The 23,780-nt window shown below is 42.4% G+C and overlaps 2 protein-coding genes across 2 annotated transcripts; one reads left to right on the top strand and one right to left on the bottom strand.

Moving 5' to 3' along the window:
- Positions 1-969: 969 nt before the first annotated feature.
- On the top strand, positions 970-22,225 carry LOC119552259. Its single transcript, XM_037862066.1, has 6 exons — positions 970-1,042; positions 1,371-1,848; positions 15,173-16,906; positions 16,976-17,215; positions 20,476-20,613; positions 20,679-22,225. The coding sequence occupies exons 3-6, from the start codon at positions 15,721-15,723 to the stop codon at positions 20,957-20,959; spliced, it is 1,845 nt and encodes a 614-aa protein (XP_037717994.1). The 5' UTR covers positions 970-1,042; positions 1,371-1,848; positions 15,173-15,720; the 3' UTR covers positions 20,960-22,225.
- On the bottom strand, positions 17,271-23,571 carry LOC119552275 (protein NASP homolog). Its single transcript, XM_037862068.1, has 5 exons — positions 23,406-23,571; positions 18,944-19,281; positions 18,249-18,865; positions 17,913-18,190; positions 17,271-17,856 (listed from the first exon to the last, which is right to left on the bottom strand). The coding sequence occupies exons 2-5, from the start codon at positions 19,258-19,260 to the stop codon at positions 17,575-17,577; spliced, it is 1,494 nt and encodes a 497-aa protein (XP_037717996.1). The 5' UTR covers positions 19,261-19,281; positions 23,406-23,571; the 3' UTR covers positions 17,271-17,574.
- Between the last annotated feature and the right edge of the window lie 209 nt (positions 23,572-23,780).

The raw sequence follows: 23,780 nt of genomic DNA, 5'->3' as shown, positions 1-23,780 counted from the left end.
ATTTAAGTGAAGCCATTATGGCAATAATTGCGCATACGACCCGTTGGTGCGCTGCGAGGATAAAGGATGGCAAAAAACCAGAGCGGCTTACACACACATACATAGGTGGCTGGAGGCAGGCTAAATTTATACCCAAACAGCCAACAGGTTGCCCTAGCCATCTGTTTTCGCCTTCCATGTGTGCACACCTACACTCACCGACAGGCAGACACAACACGCACACACACACATATATACGCACACTCCCAAAGGCAGACACCTCTGGCCATTTGATGCTCGCTTAGCTGCGTCCCACTCATAAACAAGCCACTCATTTGCAGCCAATGCCCAAGAGGTTAATCCCCCGAAAGCCCCTCCCTGCCTACGCCCCTGCCCCTTATTCAAGGCGTGAAATTGGCATGCAAATTTGATGATTTTTGGTCCGATTTAATAAAACCAAAAGGTACACAAGGAAAATAATAAGCGGCTTGATTTGATTACCATTGTATATAATCATAATTTATCTGATTAAAATCGGAAAAGTATATCTATTCATTTATTTTACCCCTATTATGGTAATTATAAGCCCGTGTTACCTTTAAATAAAAAATGTAAAACATAAATAAACATGGGAACATACGAATTTAATAATTTGTAACCTAGTCTGCATAAATGAAATGTTGTCTGTGGGCATTTCAGTGATTTTTTGTGGCATCCGACTCACCTTAAGTCCTTTCCGTACAGAACCGGAAATGAATCACGTCGCACAAAAACTGAAAATCCGAAAAAGGATAAAAAATAAGCGCAAATAAAATGCAAGCGGCAAACGACAGGAAGGCAAAGCAACAATTCAGCCATAAAGGCAGTCATGGTAATGCCGAGACCCACTCAAAAACCCGAGTGCCAAATGAAAGTCACTCGAAAGGCCGAGTAAAAACCGAAGGGGGCTCGAGCAGCGAGTCCTTTGGCGGAGTTCCTTCAGTCCGTCCTCGGCTTTCGAGTGTTATAGTCGCGAGTTCGGATCCAAAAAAGGACACTGGGCGAGTGAGGAGCGCTTAAAGTGGTACCAACAACAAATGCCTTGATAATATAGCCAATGCTAGAAAGTGTTAGTGTTGTTCTCGCTTGATTTTAGCCAATTCCGAAGGCAGAAGCAGTGTTGTGTAACCCAGTGAAGTTGCATTTTGGACCGGAGGATCTCTGGGTTCTATTTCCTTTTATTTAATCTAGTGTTTTTCCATGTGACACACTTTGTTAGTGTTGTTAGTTGACTTGGCCTAATGGCCTTGATGTCGCCAGCCAGTCGGAGTGACATGCCGACGGCGCTTACGCCCTCCTACTAAACATTTGATGCCAATTAAAATGTATGTCCTTTGATGTTTCCTTTGCAGAATTGAAGAGGAATCCAGAAATCAGAAATCACAATGCCAGCGAAATTATAATCAAAAAAAAAAGTAAAAATCTACTTAAGAGATACCAAAAAAAAAACGAACTTCAATGAACGGTAAAACTAAGAGTTCCAATCGTAAGCGAAAGGCGAACCAAGTTTGTAGCATACTTTTTTGGGTTTACGTCATGTTTGTCTACGCGAACCGCCATTTGTGCTTGTGTGCTTGAGTCCGCACACAAACACGCACACCATTATGTCGCCTGTATTCGTGCTTGCGCCTGTGTCTGTGCCTGTGTTCCTGTGTTTGTGTTTGCATCGGTGTCTGTGAGCCAGAATGCATGCCAATCAGAATCTGAATCAGAATCCTGAGTCCTGAGTCCTGAATCCTGAATCATCGACTGTCCAAACATCGTGCATTGCTTTTGTCCACCTGGGCTAATTAGCTGCAGGTGGCCTAGCAGGTCCTTGTGCCGTTTTACGTAAGTGTCCTCCCACATCCCAAGCCGCATTCCCTCATGAGTACCCAATTATTTTTAAATGCCACACACTTTCGCCTAACCAAGTGCCCTGCATTGTCTGTGTGCCGCCTACTTATCAAAACCGAAGCCATACTTTCGTGCATATCCTTACACATCCTTTCAAATCCAAACCCACTTCATGCCCACCACTCAAATACAGTTTTCTACACTCCAGCTTAATTGAGGAATGCTGAATTCAAACGCATGTACTTCTGTTTTAGAGGCTTTCCAACTCAGCATCAATTGAAATTCATTTAAAATTTCCGCTTTGGCTTAGGACTAAATTAATGTGTAATATTTATTTCGCTTCGTAATATAAATGGTAATTTCCCTTGAAAGTTCCTAAATATTTTAGGAAACTTAAAAAGTATAAAGACACTAAAATGAAACGAAATTAAAATAATATTTTAGGACTACATTAATGTGTAATATTTATTTCGCTTCGTAATATAAATGGTAATTTCCCTTGAAAGTTCCTAAATATTTTAGGAAACTTAAAAAGTATAAAGACACTTAAATGAAACGTAATTAAAATAATATTTTATATAATATACCTTAAGGACTCTGGGAAGGGTATATATATTTTTTTAAATTTGATTTTAATTGCTGAATGTTTTATGGCCTTGCAGTTCTTTCGTTTGAATAATCTTTCTTAGAACTTAAGCTTGTGTGACGCATGCTTTTCAAATTGAACGCTGCGTGTGTAGGACTGTAATTTCCTTCACCTATTTATAAGCATGAATATTTAAACAATTTCCGCCAGCACTTACCCCGATATCCCCGACATCTCGATTTCGATTTGGCCTTTTCCGCTTCCTGTCAATCTGCAATCTGCGATGGAAGCGACATTAGCTTTTGGCTCTAGAGGACTCTATAAATAAATGAGATAATACTGCTGGGCTTGGGGTGCCGTAGCAGGAGCCATGGCGATGGCATTTCCATGTCCTGCATGTCCTTCTGCCCCTGCTCCTCGGGCGAGGGATTACTCATACGTCGTTTAATATGAAAATATAATTCACTTTTTGTTGTGCCATGTCGACTGTGCTCTGTCTTCTGTCTTCTGTCTCCTGTCCCTCGGACTTGGCCGCTGTGCGTGTGACCAAGAGATATGAATATGGTATCCCCCATCCAATCCTGCTCCTTTCCACGCCACGGGGCACAAGGACCGCAATCAGCTAAGCAAACGCGTCAAATGCATGCATTTTCCACCAGCCGAGCGACAAGCTCTTAATAGAACACGGAAAACAGCGGAGTGGGTACGGACCGATGTGGCCAATGCCCTGTAAGCGTAATGGAAAAATTTCATAAAACTTGTAAATAGCCTGCGAAGTGCTGCAAAATGAGTTTAAGCCCTTGTAACAAAGCTGAAGACCTTCAGATAAATTCTTTACAATTCAGTCATAAAGGAACTCTCCATACTTAAAGGGCTTCACATATAAACCTCTTAATCCTTACAAATTAGTCTTAAAGAAACTCTCAATATTTAAAGAACTCTCACATATAATCTTTATAACTTAGTCGTAAAGATCCTCTCAATACTTAAACCAAAAAAATGGCATTAACTCTGCAAAACAATAAAATATTCAATTTATACCAGCCTTATAAAAGTAGATGTAACAGTGCATTGATTCGGAGTTTTGAATGGATAGCTTTATAACATAAAGTTTATATATATAGACTATAAACAATGGGTGTAAAGCTATCTAAACAGAACAAGATGATCCAAATTTAAAGAAGATAGAACAAGGTGATGACTCATTTTACATGCATAAGTTATCAAAGCGGAGGCTACCTATTATACCATTCTTTGGCACAGACTTAATTAGTGAAGCAGTCAGTTCTTTGAAGAGTATCCCATAAAGCGGAGGGCAAACGCTGACAAGCGTGTTAATTTGCATAGGTTTGCGACGGATGCCGAGCTTAGTTGACACATGAGCTGCATTCGAGGAAATGTGCACACAGAGTGATATAAGCATATTCATTTGTTAGCTTTCCAGGTCGCAAAATATTTACCCAGACATAACAATCCTAAGAGAAATATCCCAATAGCGTTGCTATTCGATTGCCGGAAGCTCAAACCGTGTCAGAGATATGTTCGTCGAATAGTGATAACTCTGATTGGTAATCTCAACGTTTCCACATTGAACAATTCAACGACCGCGGGGGGCGGGGAATTTCCGAGCAGGTGCAAGGACAACAATGCAATTCTCCCATCCCACCATCACTTCGATCTATCGAGGGAACAAGCAATGTCAATCTGGCAGGGATGTCACATCGCCACCTGCCTCCTCATCCTCATCCTCCTCTTACCTCTGGCTGAAAGTTTTCCTATGGAAAAGGGGAAAAAATCGAAGCGTTTGACATGTGACCAACATGTCAGGGGAGTTTCTCTTCTCCGGGCTTGTGTTTTTTTCCTCGGGGCATGTGGAAGGTATGAATTGAATGCAACCAGGCAGCCAGGTGGGCAACCTTAGACATCGAGCCAAAAAATTTCCAGATGCGTCACACAGACAAAAACCGTTTTAAAAGTAAGCCCCAAAAACTTTTGATGGAACCTATTTTAATTCGAAAAGAAGTGTTGTATTTTTGATCGGTTTTTGGTATACAGGAATATTTATTGCTGATGGAAAAACGATTGAAATAGAATTAAGCCATGAACTTTGCACAAATCGTTTTTTACTTATTTCTTAATGAAAATGTAGATTCTGTAGGACCTCACGATATCGGCAGGTTCTCATTGCCCTTCGTGGAAAAAATTAGCATAAGCAAGTAGATTAGCATTTAACATTTTATTAGAGAAATTATATGACTCACGTCTTGCTAAATGCGTTCTAAGAGAATGTACTTTTTAAAAGTCTCTAAATATACTTCCTCGAAACCGGGAAATCAGAAAAACCCCTAGCTAATGGGTGTTAAAACGTCGCCTATCTTAAATACTTCGGATCTGTGATCCAATATTTGTAAAACTAGGGGAATATCCGTGTGCTATTACGATAAGTTTCCTTGAAACAGCCGAATCATAAAAAACCCAGAGCTTTTGAGTGTTAATCTCTCACTTATCCTAAATACTTTCAATCTAAGAGAACCTAATAGGGTTGATTTTCAGATGGGGTTACGGATTTTTTAAAGGGATAAAGGGAAAGAACGACAATACAAGTTTGTCCACTTGGCTAAAATTTTGTTTTGAAAGGGTCCTCCCTTTTTGGGACTTCCCAAGTTTTTCCAGCATTTTTCCTCTGTGCAACTGTCACTTTCTGCATTGTGTGTGGGTCGTGAAGATGGGAAAACCTCTGGGGAAAAAACAGGGAATCTTTGCATGGATACTCGCATATAGCCATCGGCAATGCTGCATGTCTGGGGGAGTGTGAGACCTGCATTGTGGCGCCATATCCAAAGGACCTGGGACCTAGGACCAGACCAAGAATATGGAGAACTGTGGAACTGTGGCACTATTTGCCGACGGTCTCGGCCTCCTTTGTCAGCCATTGTTTGACTCGCCGGCCTTGTGCTCCATTTCACACAGTCGAGTGGCACGTCACAATATTTTATAGTTATAGTGTGTTTGCCTTTGCTGCTGGCGTTTATTGTTCATTGTCATAAGTTGAGTTTGTTTGGCAAAGTGTTGGCTTTTGCTTTATGTGCGAGTCGCGCTATAAATAAATTAGCCACAAATCACCCTGTTTAAACGTGGCTAAGTGTATGTATGGTGTAGTTATGGTATCCTAACTATAGGCAGCATAAACAATCATTTCATGTTGGCAACTTTTGATTTATTGCACAACGTTGTTATATGACATGAAAACAGTAACAAAGAACCGAAAACATGGCCTGTAATTGCTGTCAGCGGGGCTTCTTGGGTGGGTGGTGGTGGGTGGTTTAGGTTTAGGCCATGGCCAAGTCAACAAAATGCTCCCATCATTCTCTCTGGCTTTTTTAAGGCAACTTTTTCTACACGTTCTTAGAATGTATACGTATTAAAAATTTGGCAAGACATGCGACATTTTAAGCCCTAATTTGAGAGCACTCGCTGATGGTAATAACAATGTTGAACTTTTCATTATGCAAAGTGAACAAAGTGGCATTAACAATTCCGGGAAGAAGCAGAAAGCGAAGAACAGCCAAAGATAAAGACGTTAATATATATGTGGGGGGTGCATATATATATGAATATCAATTTTCTATATCAAATTATGGCCATTCGACGGCGAGGGTGTGGCTTTATGAAGGCCGAATCTCCTGAAGATATTCCCCGAGGTCAAAGTTTAAAATACTTTCGTTAGATCTTAAGAATGGATAAGTCTTTTTACGGTTATGTTATAAATTTCTTTAGCTGTTTTTTAAGGATTTCAAAATATTTTATTACTAAATAATCTTAAAATATAATTAAGACACAAAGATCTTCAAAAAAAAGTAAAATTCAAAATCCAGCTAACCACATTTTTGCCAAACTCAGCTCATTACAAACCGACTTTATTACTGCAAAGCTTATTAAGCTGAATTTCCTGAGTATTTTATACCCAGAGAAAACTTTCCCGACTCTTTCCCACAAACATTGAACTGGAATTTTCCTTTTGTATTTTTTTCTGTAAATGTTTTTTTGTTATTATGGCTGAAAAGAAACTTTCGGGCGGCGTTCAATTGAAATGCGCATTTGGAAAATTGGCAAAAACAAGTGACTGAAATTCAATATGGTATATATATACATTGGACTTTTTGGTGGATACCAGAGGGAAACTTTCCGTTCGCCAGCCGGCTTGAAAAATGAGCGCAAGCAGTTCCTGACCTGCGTGGCAATATTGGCTGGCCAAGGGCTCCCAGGACTCGCAGGACTTGATAAATGGCCTGATTTGACTTTCGACTCGTAAACACAAGCACACAGACACTCACAGCCACTTGGCGACGAACAAACAAACAAACAAACAAACAAACACTCGTACAGTCGGCCAGTTGGTTATCTTAAATGCTACAAGTGCCTTGGAAATTGATTGAGAATTGATTGTCTCGAGTTTGTATTTCAGGCTCTTCGCACCATTTCCCCCATCTGATCCGATTCCGTATCGTACGTACTGAATAATGCAGCCAGAACAAATAACAAATATATACTTGCATATATGGTCAGCGCGTATACGCCCCGTTGACGGGGCAAATAAGCACTCTTGCCACGCCAATGGCTTAAATATTTAATTAAATTTCGTTTGGCTTTCGTGCGGAATGAGCTAATTGCTGCAAATGGTGTGCTATTTAAAATTAAATTGTTTCCAACAGAGGTTAATGGATATTTTTAATGAGCAAGGATGCGGGCGATGACACAATCCATTAACAAGGCATCGCCCAAGCCAAGTTTTAAATATTCATAAAATCATTTTTTGTTTAGGTATACCCACGTAATATAAAACTGGGTCTCTTTGATAATAGCTACGGCTTCGAAAATCCATATTTACAACGAAAAAGTAGTCATTATTACTCTGTATCCAATAAAAATCATTTTTTGATTGGGTATGCCCACGTAATGTAAAACTGGGTCTCTTTGATAATAACTACGACTTCAAAAATCCATATTTACAACAAAAAAGTAGTCATTATCCAGGAAAAATGGGTTAATAGCTGCGAAACCCGAGCATTTGCTGCAAAAAAAATCAGCGAAACCCTCTCCTGTGAGTTCAATTAGTTCTTTCATATGGACAGTTCCATCGATTTGTTCTGCCTGGCAAACCACAACTCCTGGCTATTAAATAATTAAAGCTTGACGTCAATGCAGTGCTCACGCACACTGGCACGAACATTCCTTATAGAGGATATATGTGATATATATGTTTGTACAGGCCCCTGGGACATGCACCCGTTTCGCTGATGTTTCCACTTGATTTGGTGCAAAACGATGAAATGAAACGGAAAACGCAAGCCTACAAAAATATAATTCAAACAGTTAAATGATACACGCATCAGGACAGCCCACCTTTAGGATCCGTTCCATTTTGTTTGGGAATTTCCCAATTTTGGAAATGCACTCGAGTGCACGCAAATGTCATGGTGAGCTGTCAGGACATGACTCCGCGTTATGACTTGCACCCCAACAAGTTGGGGAAATTATGCAAATGTATTCAGCCCATGGAGCTGTTTAATTGTTGTCTCGACGGCCAGCGGGAAACTTTCAATTGCAACTTTGATTTGTTTTACGGCCAACGGACATGCGAAAGTTAGAAAGGAAATTGCAGCTTGCGGATAGATCGATATTTGGGTACTAAGAAGAATTTTTTCTTTACTTAAAGCAACTGCTGCCAAAACAATTTGACCTGAAAAGTCTTTGCCTTGACCGAACCGAGTCAAAAGACTTTAAAAAAAAAGATACCCTCCTGTAAACACTTAAATTTCACAAAAACAAAAGATAAACTCACAACTATAAACCGGATTAAATGGTAATCTCATAAATAAATCTGCTACAATTGTTATGCGAATGGGTTAGGATGGCAAATTGTTAAATCTGCTGTAAGGAGATAGGGTTTGGAATATGAAATGAAGTACGTACAACTATAGTATATGTATATGCAATGGATACACACATATAGGGCGAAACGACACTTTCGCTTTTGTTTCGAGGGGAAAAATATGAATATTAATGCCTTTACACTCGTTCAATAAACATGGTAAGCCATTCATATTCATATCGGACACGTACACCCACATTTTCATATTCAAAGCCAGTTGCGATGGGAAAAATGGGGAGCCAAGTAAATCAAATCACAGGAAATTAGGATTAAGCGGGCAACATGGCGTATGAGCAATTTTATTCGCTGGAGTTGATATGTCGCTTTTTATTTAAGTTGATTTGTTGTGATGGAGGGAATTAGAAAATTAATTTGGTTGTACAAACCCCATAATACATTTCAATAAACAGCAAACGTTGAATGGCAGTTGGTGAGATAGGAAGGTCCTTAAGGAAGGGAAACTGAAAATGCTAAGTGGCTAACCACATACTTAGGAGTAAGTACTTTCAAGGAGTGGGCGTATTGGCCAGAGTGTTGCCATGGGCGTTGTCGCAGGACAATTCATATTTCATGGGATTAAGGTCCTAAGTCAACTGCGAAATTGCTTCTTGCCATCGATTTTCTAACGATAATAACGAGGAAAAACCCAAGCAGGGAAAACAAAATTTCTGCTGCATCATTTGCTGGCTGAAATATTTATATTCAATTTGACATTTTCGAGCGGCTTGGCCTTGAACGAAAACTCGCCCGGAAACTTGCTGTGCAAACCATTTGGCCATCAGCTAATCCAGACTGTCCAGACTGCCAAATATGGGCGGAAAGTACTTGGACATGTCAGTTTAAAGACATGTTCTGTCAGTTTTATATCCCCTTAGTTCGAAAGTTTTAAATCCATTTGAGATTTCTGCTATTGCTTAGCTTCTAAGGAGATTTATTTAGTTGTAGAAATACAAAAAGATGATTAAAGAGTGATATAAAGAACATATGCTATCATATAATTTAAGGGAACACCTTGGAGTACTTGGATTAAACTAGATTTATATAGTAGTATAATAGTAGTATGGGTATCGATCTTTCTTTTTAAAAGTTCTCGTACGTTTTCCCTTTGAAATAGGTTGCTGGCATCACTGGCGAATAGGTGCCAGCAACAACAGCTCGGAGGACACGCCCCCGAGGGCGGCTCACAGCCACGCCCACTCCTGCCGAGTTTCTTATAGACGAGTGTGGGTGCTGACACGATGATGCCGCTGCCAGGCAGTCTTGGCATGTCTTGACGATTGCCCCATAAATTTTTTAGATTGACCCGAATAGCAGAAGCCTTTGACATCATCGCAGGCACCAGCTCTTTCCTTTTTTTATTTTTTGTCATACCCCCTTGCCGGTATTGACAAAACTATTTCCCGGAGTTGAGCAAAAGTTAAGGGAAAGCAGAAAAGTTCACCATCGAATGGAGGTTCATACCTTGACCTGCCCCGAGTTGCCTTGAACTGTAATGAGCTTGGAATTGTCGCCGGGTCTTGAGCTCCCCCTCATCAGCTTAGGTTGGGAAAGCCACTCGAGAGAGCAGGATGAAAAGTACGACTTCCGGTGGAGCAAGCAATATGAATTCAATTTATGCATTTTCGCCGCTCATAAAAATGTTCTCGTTAAGCAAAAGTTTGGCAAACTTTACGACTTTGGCCTTGAGGTTGCTGGCAACCCAGACAGGCAGTGAAAAATCGCCGGGAAAATGTAATCTAGCAGGCGCCCCGAAAGTTATAAATAACCGGGGGGAAAATAGGGTGGATAAGTGTCAGATTGCCGGCAGGCTGTGTCCTTGAATGCACTTACCATCTGAATCGCGTTGGCTGCCGCGCACAATGCCAGTGAAAGTGGAGCTAAAGAGCCACGGGCAATTGGCCAAATCTCGGCCAGAAAAACTGTGCCACAGTGAGTTGGGAATTGCCAAAACTAATCTCGGCATCTGACAAATGCACATACGTATATATCGCAATAATGCAGCCTGCAATTAGTGGGAGATTTCATAGTGCTCCCGCACTTTGTAACCTCGGCAACCACTTGAATAAATTAAATGCCGACCTATTGCAGATCCCGACACTGTTTATATGGGGTCATGCATGAAATTTCATATTAATATGGGCCATGTGTGTCCGCATTTGCGTTCTTTGCTGCATGTTGGCATTTCACTAAATTAACGGCCTTTATCTAGTTTTTCTCCAGGCTGACAAACCATTAATTTAGCGGAAGAGTTGGATTTCTGTGTCATTTGAGCCCCTCGCACACGAACCCATGTCGGCGAAACGCAAACCAACTGGTAATGGCCGTGGCCATAGAGTATACTATATATGGTACTCAGTATATGTCTGTGCGGCAAGGAATGAATTAATGACAATGCCAGGAACAAAGATATCTAAGTGGTAGTTTGTCCCTGTTATTATATAAATGCTTTTGGCCATAAGTGTAATGAATTGTGATGGGGATTTTCATTATTAAAACGGTTTTAATTGAAAATTCTAAGGACAGGCTGGCCCCTGAAACTAATTGAAATTCAATTTTCCTTTACAGACAGCTAATTTGTAAAGGGTTTATTGATCAGAACGAAATTCCATAGAGTCATTGTTTCTCTTAGCAAAGATTTATAATCTACAACAATTGTTTCATCAGACAATCATTTCAAAAGCGTAAGTTTTAATCAGACAAACTTTGCCCCGAGGAAATTCCCCCTTCGCTCTTATTCAATTTAACGCATTTTCGCCTCGTATGCCCCCGCAAAAACAGATTCGCACATACCCGTGGTGTGATTTATGTGCATAATTAGCAAGAAATTGCATAAGATTAGTTTTAATTAGTTGGAGCAACTTTTGGGCAAAGAACGTGCTTCTGCTGCTCGGCCAGAAATACTAAATAAATAAGTTGGCTGCAGTTCAGTCGTTGCCAAAAGCCAAGAAACTTCTGTGGACTACCCTGCATCCGCATCCGTATCCGCTGCGTGAGCAGCACGGATTATTCCACTCTCCGGCGAAAGTGCAAGGAGCCGCCTGGAAAGGAAATAAACAAAAACTTATTCACTCGACGCCCGAAAAAGCAGGCAACGATTTCTTACCCGCGGCTGGCTCTCCAGGCTCTTCATCAGAGATGCCTGAAGTTTATTGCGGATATCTATTATTATGAAATTCCAGGCTGCGTAATTTATTACAAAGAAAACTTAAAAACACGAAATGCCTTAAGGTTTATTATACTTTATAGAGTATGTGTGAGCCACATTATACATTGTATTAATATACAATAAACAAACAGTATTAAATTTTAAAGATGTTATATAACAAGATATCAAATATATATATATTTATTAACTTACATTTATTACAGGCTTTATAAACCATTCAATCGATATCACTTAATAGTTAAATATACCATATGAGATGGGAAAAATAAACAGTATAAAATCTTGAAGATGTTCAATAGCAAGACATTAAAAATATTCATACTGAATAACATTATATTAAGACTTTATATACCATGAAATGTACATCACTAGATGGATTAATATAATATATTTAAGATTGTCATAACTAAAAGACATTATTCTTAAACGAAACCTCTTCGAGGAAATTGGCATCTCTTTTCTGGCCATATCCTTGGTCCTTTCCTCGCTCGAGCAGCAAATGTTCGCGCATTATTTTTCATTTGCATTGCGTCATTTGTACAATGGAGCTACTGAAGGAGTACTGGAGGAGCAGCGCCTGGCCAGGAGCCACTGTCTGCTCGGACGGTTGATTTACGGTGACCCCTTTCGGGCGGAGCACTCCGTTCCCCCAGCTGTTGCGCCCCCTCCTCCGCAGCAGTTGATTGCCAAGGCGACCGCAAAACGTTGCCCGGGTAACTACAATAACAATTCCGACTTTAAGCTGCCACATATGGTAGGTTGTGTACCCGCAATCGAGTGCTGCTTTTAATTGCCTGCATAAAAAATTAAGACGTTTCCAGTCCCATACCAATTGTTGCTCAAAAGGGCGGTATTAAAGTTTCAGTTACGGTGAGAACATTTAAAGTCGGTCAGTTTAGGGTTTCCTATAGAAAAATTTGATTTAAGAGTTGGTTTTTCGGAAATATTTATAGATAATGTATACCAACATTTTTGGTAAATGAAATGTGTGTTTAGTTAACGCATTACTTAGGGTAGAAAAATCTTTTTAAGAGTTTCTGTTTCGATAATACTGTTAACTTATAAGTTTTGTAAGTTAATGGGTATCAAAGAACACAACAATTGGTAAACTTTTCCCATTTAATAAATATATCTAACATATTTTAATAAAGTCCTGAAGGACTCATCACTCTCTTTGTTGCCTTTCTCGGCCATTTGAGCTTAGCTGTGGATAAAAAGCACAGAGAACTTTAAAGCCAATACCCGCTTTATGGAAAACTTTCTACAGTGGGCAAACATTTGCCAAATTTTCCAGCTCTTCTTGGAGAAGACTTCTTCTTCGTCCTTTAGTCGTTAGAAGTGTAAACAGTGCCTCAGTTTGCCCGCAACTATATAGCGAGTATGGAAACTATATCCCGCTTTTGTGGCGAACTCCACACACACATACATATGCCAAGCATCCTTTCGCTCGCTTCAAGTATTCGCATTTGGCCGCTGCACTTTTCGCCAACTTTTGTAAAGCACTCACGTACACACGACGTTGAATGTGTGCAAGTGGAACGTGCTGGCTGCCAATTGTATTGCGTAAGTGTGCGGCATTGGGGACACTGCACAGGGAGAAAATTCAATCGAGTTGTATCTTAAAAAATATTTCTTTTTTTTAATGGGGATAAGGGTTCAAATGAAAACCAAGGATTACTTAGCACTCGATTTCCTGAGTTTAAATAAATTAATATTTTCATAGAACAGAGAAGATTTATTATAAAATAGCCGTGTCATATAAGATGAATATTTCAGAAATCTAAAGTATATAAAAAATCTTTCTAAAGCTGATGCATCACATCTTTCGGATTAGCTAACTAGATACCATCCTTATTTTTCCATGTGGAAAGTTTCCATACAGAAGTCTGTGAAAGGAAGTGCTGAACCGACTGTCAAGTGGGCAACTCGTGGTGTAATCAAATTATTCCTGTGCCTGCACCCGCCAAGTTGATTCTGATTCCTGGCCTTCCTGCTCACCGGGGTCATCATGCGTGTTAATTAATTCCAGATGCCCCGGCTGCGGCTCTGACCCACTGACCAAACCGACATCAGGTTTCACGTGTGTGCCTGCCGATCAATTATGCTAACGAGGGCTAGCAACAGTGTCGTCTGCCTGCCAGCCTGTCTCTCATTTCGTTAGCATTAAAAATTAAACAAACTTGTGCAAATGTGAAGTGGAATGAAATGACAGCAGGAGCACGTGCCTAGCGACTAAAATCCGGCCAGGTGATCTGGGCTCAGGTGGACAACCTGCAAACGACTTTTGACTTCTTCAAAATATTCAGCTTTACAGAAATGAACGTTCCTCCGACAAGAAACATTTAATTTTCGAAATAAAACCTCATATCTCATTAAAAAAAACAGCAATCTTTTCTCTATTATTATTGAACAGTTTTTGTCAAATAAAAAAGGCTACTTTTTTATGAAAGATTAACAGAATTTCCGAAATAACATAGTTATTTAATTTTGTAATAGCGTTCTCTTTAAAAAAAACATGGTAGTCTGGCATTAAATATTAAATGCTTATCAGTGTGCAGCCAGAAATCGCTTGAAAGCTACAAATGTGTGCAAATAATTGCTTTTCTGGCCATGTTTAACTAGATTTAATTAAATTCAAAGAGCCATTTCCACTGACCAAACTTGGCCTAAATTGTCCTAATTCCCCGGCACAAAGCAAATGAAAATGTTGAATCAAAATTAAAATTTCTGTCGGCCGCAAAGCAAAGACAATCCGAGTAGCTGACCACAAAAGAGTACCACCGGGGAGGCCAAACCAGATGTGGCCAGCTGTGAAGCTGGGAAACTGGGTGAAAGTGCGGTTTAACCTCGGGCCGCATAAACATCCGCCTATGAGTGGCGGTGCTAACCCCTATCTAACATTACACCTGCTGCACTTTGGTAAGTGGCCAAGGCGCAGGGAGCAAATTGAATTTGCCACGGGGCGGATGCGGAATGTGGGTGGGCTGGCCAGAAGTCGGGCCAACGGATATCCGCTGGGCGCCCTGGCCGCCTCATGTAATATGCAACAGCCATTCTGCCGTACTCTTCCGCCGTACTGTTCTTCCGTTCGCCAGTCCTGTGGCCGGATTCAGGTCGCACCGCACACAATTGAATCCTTGGCCATTTCATACGGCTCCGAATTCAAATTCGGCTGAATATTTGCCACCAGAAGTGGCCAACTATGAAGTTAGATTAGATTAAGCCCGCTGCGGGGTGTCATGTCTATTAGGAATTTTAAATGCAATTTGGGTTTATGTTCCCCAGAACTGCAAAACAATTGTAAACTGAAAATTAAATTAAATTATAATTTCAATTTGTTCTGCCTTTCTTTAGTGTCTTTATACTAGTGCTTTGAAAAAGTGAATAAACAAAAAGGATTGTGGAATGAACATACATTTTTAAGTTCTACAAAATTCATGACAACACTATAGTTTTTAATTAGAAACAAATTGCACCATAGTTGCTCTTGCACTTTAGACTATACTGTTTGAGATCACCTGCACTTTTCTGTAGAAAAATCCTTTCCGTCCCGTCTTTGTTCTCGACTCTCTATCGATTCTTCTTCAAACTCATGTTGTACATTTGTTTTCTTCTACTTTCTTTTCTTTTATAGCTTCAAGCTAAGCAAAAAAAACGTAGTAAATGAACAAAAGAAAAAGCAACAAAAATCAAAAGTCAAAATCAAAACAAGACAAACATAAATGTAAATTGGTATGCAAATAAACTAAACAAGAGTTGCCGATGCAACAACAACAACTACAGATCAAACAGATAAAACAACATCTACAACATCAACAACAGCAAGCAACAACAAACAACAATAAACAAGAACAGAGTTACAGCAACAAGAACAACAATAACAACCGCTGCTAGTAGATTATAAACTTAACAAAACGTACAACATTTATGTAATATTTACAATTTTTGTCGAGGCACCCAAGCAAAGTAACATTTTGCAACGTAGACTCTTAGGCGTCGCACACAAAAAATACCCAAGAACACAACAGCAACATCAACAGCAACATCAGCAACATCAGCAACCAGAGCAATATACAACATCCATCCGAAACCGCAAACATCCAACAATCCACCATCGCCACCACCACGAACCACATGAGCCTGAACAAGATCAAGAAGCGGGACGCGAGCGACTTATGACTGATGCGCTCCAAGGGCAACGTCGGCGTCGGCGTGGGCGTTCCCGTCGGCGTCGCCGTTGGCAGCGGCAGCCGGTACAAGGTGACGGCCCGCTGCGTGCCCGAAGTGAGCATCACGTCGCCGACGACTGCATCCGGCGCCATCCAGCCCAAGCACTTTGCCCTGCTCCGCAGTCGCTCGCAACCGTCGCCGCCGACGTCTAACAGCCTTTTCTCCACGCCAGGCGGGGCCACTCTGGTCGAGGAGGAGGATTTCAGCTTGGCCAGCGGCAGCGGTACAGCGGCCAAGAACGTGCTCCAGCGCCAGCTGGCCACCACCGTTCAACAGGAGGATCCGGATCTGGAGCATTCGGCGCAGGAGCAGCACAGCAAATTGCCCGAGCCGGCGGAACCGCCCAACGAGCTCACTCCGCTGGTGGAAGAGCCCGGTTCCGTGGCGCCAACCACTTCTACTCATCGCTACAGTCACAACTCCAAGACCACTCGCTCCTGGCCGGTCATCTACCGCAATCCTCACCATTGCGACTACGAGGCTTTGTACGTGCAACAGCAGCAGCAGCAACAGCAGAACTTCAAGCAGAACTGCTACTCCAATCAGTTCAAGCAGTCCATCGTCTACTCCAGCAGCAACGAGGAGCTGCCCGGCGGAGAGCCGGTAGCCTCCAGTTCCGCCGAGAACCGCCAGACTACGTGCTACTACTTTGCACCCAGCCGGCACAACAGCATTTATGAGCACCCCTCCTCGGTGGTCGGGGGATCCCTGCAGTTCGATAATCCAACCACCACAGCAGCAGCGGCGGCGGCCGTCGAGAGTTTAAGGAGGAGCAACAGCATCCTGTTGCGCCAGAACAGCTGCGCCAAAGTCATTCAACGTCGGGGCAGCGGCAGCGGTTCACCCACCTCCCTGGGCTCCCAGATGGAGGGACTGGGCATGGGCATGGGCGGAGGGGGAGCCGGCAGCGCCTGCTGCTCCAGCTGCTGCATGGGCCCACCACCTGTCCTCTTCCTGTTCGTCACCCTACTGATGACCACCAGTGCCACGGCCATGCTGTGCGCCGCCATCATGACCGACCATTGGGAGCATGTCACGTGGGACCGCAACAGCCTCGATCGCTACACGAATCGGTCGGGTTTGCACCTGGAGTGGCTGCTCGACGACCAGGTGGCCATGCTCAAGCCGGACAAGAGGGGTAAAGCAAAACAACATTGATAAATTCATTAATTATGCAAGACTCACTGTTTCACTTTTCCACCCGCAGCCGATCATCGCTTCCGGCGCGACTCCGTGTTCCTGGTGCCCATGCACGGCGGCATCTGGACGCTGTGCATCGATCTGCCAATTCAGCAGCTGCAGGAACTGCGGCGCAATCCCAAGTTCCCTCGCGGTGCCCCGCCATGTGTCAACTACCTGGCCGGCTCCATGGAGAATGCCCGCGGTGAGGAGCAGCGCAACGACTGGCAGCACAGTGAGTCTCAGGTCACTCTGCAGCCGCATCTGAGTACGTATCCTGGGGCAGTCCGAATGTGAATCCCACTCCAGATCCACCACCGATATAACTTTCTTGGGGAAATACCCCGTATTTATTGTTTACACTTTTTGCCTTCCTTCTTCGATTTTTTTGTTTAATACAAAACATTATTTTATGTTCGCACTTAGCACTAATTGTGATTGTAAACTTACAGACTTACAGAGAATTTTGGTAGAAAACAGCAAACAAATAGCATAAATAGGATCAAGGAATAGGACAGTTGAATGGTGTTGAATGCGTGTGAGTGGGTTTAAGTAGCTGATGTGTGTGGTGTGTGTTGTGGGGCATGGTTGTGAATGGGTGTGCCATTGGGCAACTGGAATGTCCCCCTAGACAGCGGCCCGCTTGGCCGGCGAGCATAGGGCCTCGGCCTCCGAGCTGGGCTCCTCGGGCTTCTTGCGCTTGATCAAGTGTGTGATGTCAGTGGGCTTGGCGGAACTGCTGCTGATGGCCGACGAAGAGGCCGAGGCCGATGCGGCTTTGGAGGACGACGACGAGGAGCTGGCGGCACCATTGGCTGACGACGAAGACGAGGAGGAGGCTGCAGCTGCATCGCCACTGCTCATTGGCTTGATGTAGCTATCCAGAGCAGCTCGCACCTCAGCAATGGTCTGAAAACAAAACAGAGTTAATATCAGATGATCGGAAAATACACAAGTTTAGTTACCTGTGCCTGCATCTCTTCAATCTCCTGGATCTTGGCCAAAATCTCCTGTTTGGTCTCCTCCAGATCCAACATATTGTTCCTGTCGCGCTCGTTAGGCTCGTCTTTGCCCTTGATCTCTGCGATTTCCTCCTCGATTAATGTGCTTGATTGTCGAAGGGCTGTGGCCCCCTCCTTGTTCAGTTGCTGCATCAGATAGGTCAGGCCGATCTTGTAGTGCAACTCGGCCAAAGCCCGTCTGTTCTTTGTGGGCAATTCGCCATGGATTTTCAATGCTTTCTCTGTAATAGAAGTATATTAGTAATGCTATCGATTATCGAATTGACTTGGGTGACTCACCATAATCCTCGCGTGCTGCCTCGAGTATGCCGTTCTCAAACTCAATGTTGGCCAACTCCGTCTGAACTTCGGCTAAGTATGGGAGTCCACTTAGGCCCTGGCGCGTGAAGATCTGAGCAGCCGCCTCCAGGATCTCCCAGGCCAACTGCAGACTTCCGCTTACTCCCTCTTCCTCTTCTGGCTCATCCTCACCAGTGGCTCCTGCTCCGTTTGAGCAACTAGCTGTGACTTCACCATTCGATGTGCTCGGTCGCTCGTCATCGTTGACAGCAGTTGCTCCACCTCCATTGCTGCTGCTAACCTCATCCACGCCAGTAGGAGCCTTCTTGGTTTTATTTTCATCGGTCTGAGCTTGTTCGGCTTCCCCAGTAGAGTCGGCCTCATCGGATCCCTCCTTAATGGTCTCCAACTCTTTGCCGTTTGTGCTGCTCGCACCATTGGAGTCCTCCTTCCTCTCTTTTTTCTCATCCTTCTTTTCCTCCTGCTTAACCTCACCATCCTCTGGACTTTCTTCTTCATCGTCATCCATGTCTTCGTCATCATCATCGGCAGCCTCATCAGGCACGTCGATCACTTTGTTCTCATCCAGGGCCATGGCAATCAGAGCCTTAGCATAGCTGAAATTGATGAAACGGATAAGGCAATATGAGTTCGGAGGATTCAAATAAAAACTATATAAATTAAGTCATACTCACAGTAACAAGGGCTGTCCCAGCTCATCGGCCAGCTCCCCGTAGACTTCCTCGTACAGCTGACACACCTGGCTCAGCTCGTCGGCCGCCTCATCGTAGCTCTTCACCAGGAAGTTTCGCGATCCCTGGCTGAACAGCTCCTTGCCTTTAAGAATTTTCTCAGCACGTTCCTGTTCGCTCTTTCCGGTTCCCTCGGTGGATACCGCCGGAACGGTGTCCGGCGTTGTATCAGCAGCCACGGGCTCCACGGCCACTGTCTTGCTCGGTGATGACATATCGGCGGCGGCTGTTGTGACGATTGCTTCGGCTTCAGCAGACATTTTAAACGGTTATAGAAAAAGCTATGGAAGATGGAAAAGTGAACAATGAAGAGTTAGTTAAACAGAACAATCAAACCAGTTTTAGATTCTAGTCTAGCACATTTTTTGACTTAGTAGTGGTTACAAGCTTTCTTTTATTTGGTCTTCACTCTCCTAATTATTCTAATTTTATATACCTTACTATCATCCCCTCATTCCACACCCCAATCTCCCTCGTAGGTTGAGCCCTAGACGTCACTTTCGATGTATGTAGAAGACCACGAATATTCATTATTTTTTTAAAAATTCTTGTAAATTCTATTTTTACGCACCAGCAAAAGCTTTAAGCATCCTCCAGCGCCACCTGACTCATCTCGATTCATTTCACTTGGCTTAAAATTTTAGCTCCAAGCTGTCGCACATTTCACAAGTCATTACCGCAAATCCCATTTGCAGCAGCTCAAAGATGTGGGTGCCCACAAGTCCCTGGAGCATATAAGATAAAAAGAACAATAGCAGAAGCCAGGCGCCAACAAATCCCCGGAGCAGGGACACGAAGAGTCCTTGTACCGTCTATATAAAGTAATTACCACAGCAGCTAACCGAGCTTGCCTCCGGTTTTCTATATTGTCAATACTGGTCGGAGACCTCTCCTGCTCCCCGAAGATGAAACATGTCCGTGTAGAGAGTTGCTTGCTCATGGCAGTAAACCCAAGGCAGGGGATCGGGTTTCGATGGGGGCTTTTCAATATGGGGCATGCCCCATCCTCTCCTGCCTGCGTTCTAAAAATCGCAATTGCCACTTTGGCATTTTGCTGTACTTTTTATGGTGTTCCTGTGGAACCAAACCCATGCACCCACACATGCGATTTAATTGCTGTGGTCCCAGTGGGTAATTGGTTTTACAGTTGCCCAGATTGTGAACGGAAATTGGAGAACTGAGCTGGGCCACAATGAATTTACGGGCGGCATTAGAAAATGCGATTAAGTTTGTACCTGCATAGGCTAAGCCACAGAGGAAAAGCCACTTTAAGCTGGTTGTAAGGATGCATTTGTAGGTCTTGGACCAAATTCGATTTTCAATTTTCACTGATCATTTAGCATCCAAACGCTTTCGCTTGCCATCCTCTCGTCATCCTACACAACCCTGTAAAATAGCCCTTTGTCATAAGCCTTTTGATAATCCATTATCTAAAAATGGCTTTTGGTGGAATGATAATCTGTGGCTTCCCTTAGGAATGCAAAATCTCTCCATATCCTGCTCATTGGTCTGCCTCATTATCCTGGGCAGTGCTGCTCTGGTAGGAGCCTTTGGTGTCTGCCAGCGCCAAATCAGCGCCATTCTGATCACAGGGGTGATGTATTTACTGGCGGGTGAGTTTTAAAATGTTAAATATTCTTTTAAAACAACCTTCTAACGTAAACTTATGTCCCAACAGCTCTCTTTGCCCTCTTCACGCTAATGATCATCCACTTCAAGCGGCAGCAGGGACGTCCTATGCTGGACAGCGACTACGATGGCACCGTGGACGGGATAGTGGCGCGACCCGGAGGCGTGGCCATCATGGCCAAGCCGCTTCTGGGGGCACGCATCTTCCTCACCTCCTGGAGCCTGGACTTAGGCTGGGGCGGGGTGGTGCTGTGCGCCATTACCTCGGTGCTGTGGATCCTGCTGTCCAAGATCATGCGCTACAATCCCTTCTCGGCGCTCATGATTTAGCTAAACGCCTTGCCGCTCGGCGTCTACGGAGCCAGCTACGGAAGTCTGGGCAGCTGTGAGAGCTACGGCAGCTACGGGAGCACCCACACCCACAGCGGCACCAGTAGTGGCGGCAGCTCCAGTTTCCTTCTGGCGGCAGTCTCGTCGACGCGGCAAGCGGAGCACCGGGGCAAGGGCAAATACATCCTGTAGGCAACGCCCTGCCCCCAACTCAATTTCTAACTAACCGGATTTTCGACCTTACTCAACTTATTTGGGATAGACTTCCAAGGGCATTAAACATGTAATATTTGTAAAAGGTTTTTGATTTTGGAGGCTGATGTCGTCCTTATAAAGGTTTTGTTTATACTTATTGTGATGTTTGAAATACTAAGATAATTAGTTAAAAGCCCTTGGAAGTACATCCTCTTATCCCTATGTGAAACACTTATTAGTTAACTATGTTGGAAATGTACCAAACTAAAAAACTCAATTGCCTTGTTCTTTATATATACACACACAACTTATACAACTTAATCTTATACTTATTCTTATTGTACGGTGAACTTATCTTAACTTAACTTAACCCAATTGTAAATTCAATTTACACCATCTCTTTACAAGTAAACCTTTTTGTATGCATTCGATTTGTCTCTATTTCTACACGACTCTAAACACCCCACTAAACCTAGCTAAATTGTGAGACATTTATATACACGAATCGAGCGAAATGGGAATCTTAATTCCCCCGGTGGCTTTGGCTTTAAAGTGCTTTCTAGTAGCAGTTCGCTTGCATAGCGTTAATCCAGCCCAAAAAATAGTTAATTGGTTGAGACAGTTGCTTAAAATTAGACAAACTAACTGGAGAAATGGATGGATTTAGATGACCGAAAGTCTGTTAAAAAGTAAAGCTAAACAAAGTGTTTGCGATATTCAAAAACTAAATTGCTTGGAGGATAAAATCATGAGATGCATCAGATGAAGCTTAGTTTTCCCAATACATTGCTCTCCATCCAGTTGGTTTAGTAGAATTTTAGGGCTTGTCATGACATCAGCATAATGAATTGTAGAACCTTACAAGTACTTCTAGAGCTGTATGTAATGAGATCATTTAGTGCTTGAGAACAAATGGTTTACAAAACGAATTGTACTTGTATAGAAGCCACCACAAACCAAACATAATGCTAGAGTATAAAATGTATTTTTATGCAAACGCTTTGCCTTAAAACAAACAAAACAAGAACAATTTATTTAAATACAAGAAGATAATTTCTTTTAAAAAGTTTACAAAATGTGTGTTTTAATTTGGTTTCGGTAAGTATTTAAACTGAAATGGAATATCATTTTTAATAATACCATTTTTCCAGGTCACACCTTCTTAAAAACTGAAACGTCTTTTGTGTAAAAAGCAATATGCTCTATAAATAACCGATGGGCATACATTTATGAAATTCCATTTAGCATTCAATTCTGTAAAAATTGTATTGCGAATTTCTGTCAGACGGAAAGGTTCATTAACATTTGCAGAGCTGCTGTGGAAACAAATTAAGCAAACATGCAAATGAACTCGCAAAAAAATTGGCGTGAAAACGCGACACTTTCGCGAGCTTTTGCTCGAAAAAAACAGAGACATCGCGAAAGGGAGTACGAGGATCATTAGCGAAGATAAGAAAAACACAGCTGGTAAAAGGAAAATGCAGAGGAAAAACACCAAGTGTGTGTTTTGTTTTCGCGCGCTCAAAACAATTACAAAATTCACACATTGCGATTACAAAACAACGTAAAAAGGTTCATTCACCTGTGTGTGCGTTGTGTCTGTTTCGCGCTTTTACGTGTTTATGCGTAGGCAGAAGTCGCGAAATGGGGGTAAAATCCTGAAACTCGCTGTTTTATTTTGAGGTGTTTCCTTAGAATTATTTCTGAGAGAAGTATAATAAGATATATGTATGAATCAAGTTAAAAGGAAAATGTTTACTAATGAAATTGTTTTACCTACAGTTTCTTTGTTGACCTATCATTTTTAGCAGTAATACCTTTTACAACTCTACTTTTATAAATATTTTATATTCTTTTGTAATTGTTCTTACTTAAGAAAACGCGATCAAAAAGAATGTCGCATAAACGCTTTGCAAAAAATATGTGCGAGTGTTTGTAATAGCCCGCCATTCGCCCGCGCCAACAAACACAAACACACATACACGTACGCCGACACCAACACCGGCACAGCGCAATGAGCCATTTAGTTAGCGCAAATAACAACGGCACGTTTCGCATATTTATAGCGAAACAGAAATTGCGACAATTAATTAATGTTTAGCACAAACAACATAGCCAAAACCAACGGCAACACAAAAAAGAACTACGGTTCAAAACGAAATTCGCAATTCGCGTGTCGCTGTTTTGGCTGCGTGAGTATGCGTGTGTGCCTTCATCGGCATCTAACTGTAAAAGTCGAGTTTAAACTTACTTGATCCTCGATTTCGGGTATTGCTTTCAAGGCAATGGCAGTAAAATCAGTTGATTGTCGTTAAAAGTACCAATATAATCAATGTAAAATCACGCTAATCCAAATATTCGCCGATAAAAATTACAGATCCCGCGAATTGCTGAAGAAATAGCGATAATGTGACCGCACAGCGGGCGCTTGAATATGCCGTTCGGCACGAAAAATATACTGACAAAAATACTAAACTTCACGTTTGGCCCTGCCAACTCGACTGCACTCCAAAGCCAGTAAAAGTCGGTTTTCACTAAATAGAAATGCTTAGAACACACCAGAAAATATTATTTATGAAAAATTTAAAATATCATTTTTAAAAAGTAATAACGATTGACTAATAGT

This window comes from Drosophila subpulchrella, chromosome 3R, assembly GCF_014743375.2.
Source record: "Drosophila subpulchrella strain 33 F10 #4 breed RU33 chromosome 3R, RU_Dsub_v1.1 Primary Assembly, whole genome shotgun sequence".
NCBI classification, from domain to species: domain Eukaryota; kingdom Metazoa; phylum Arthropoda; class Insecta; order Diptera; family Drosophilidae; genus Drosophila; species Drosophila subpulchrella.
This window is presented reverse-complemented; position numbering and strand designations above follow the sequence as displayed.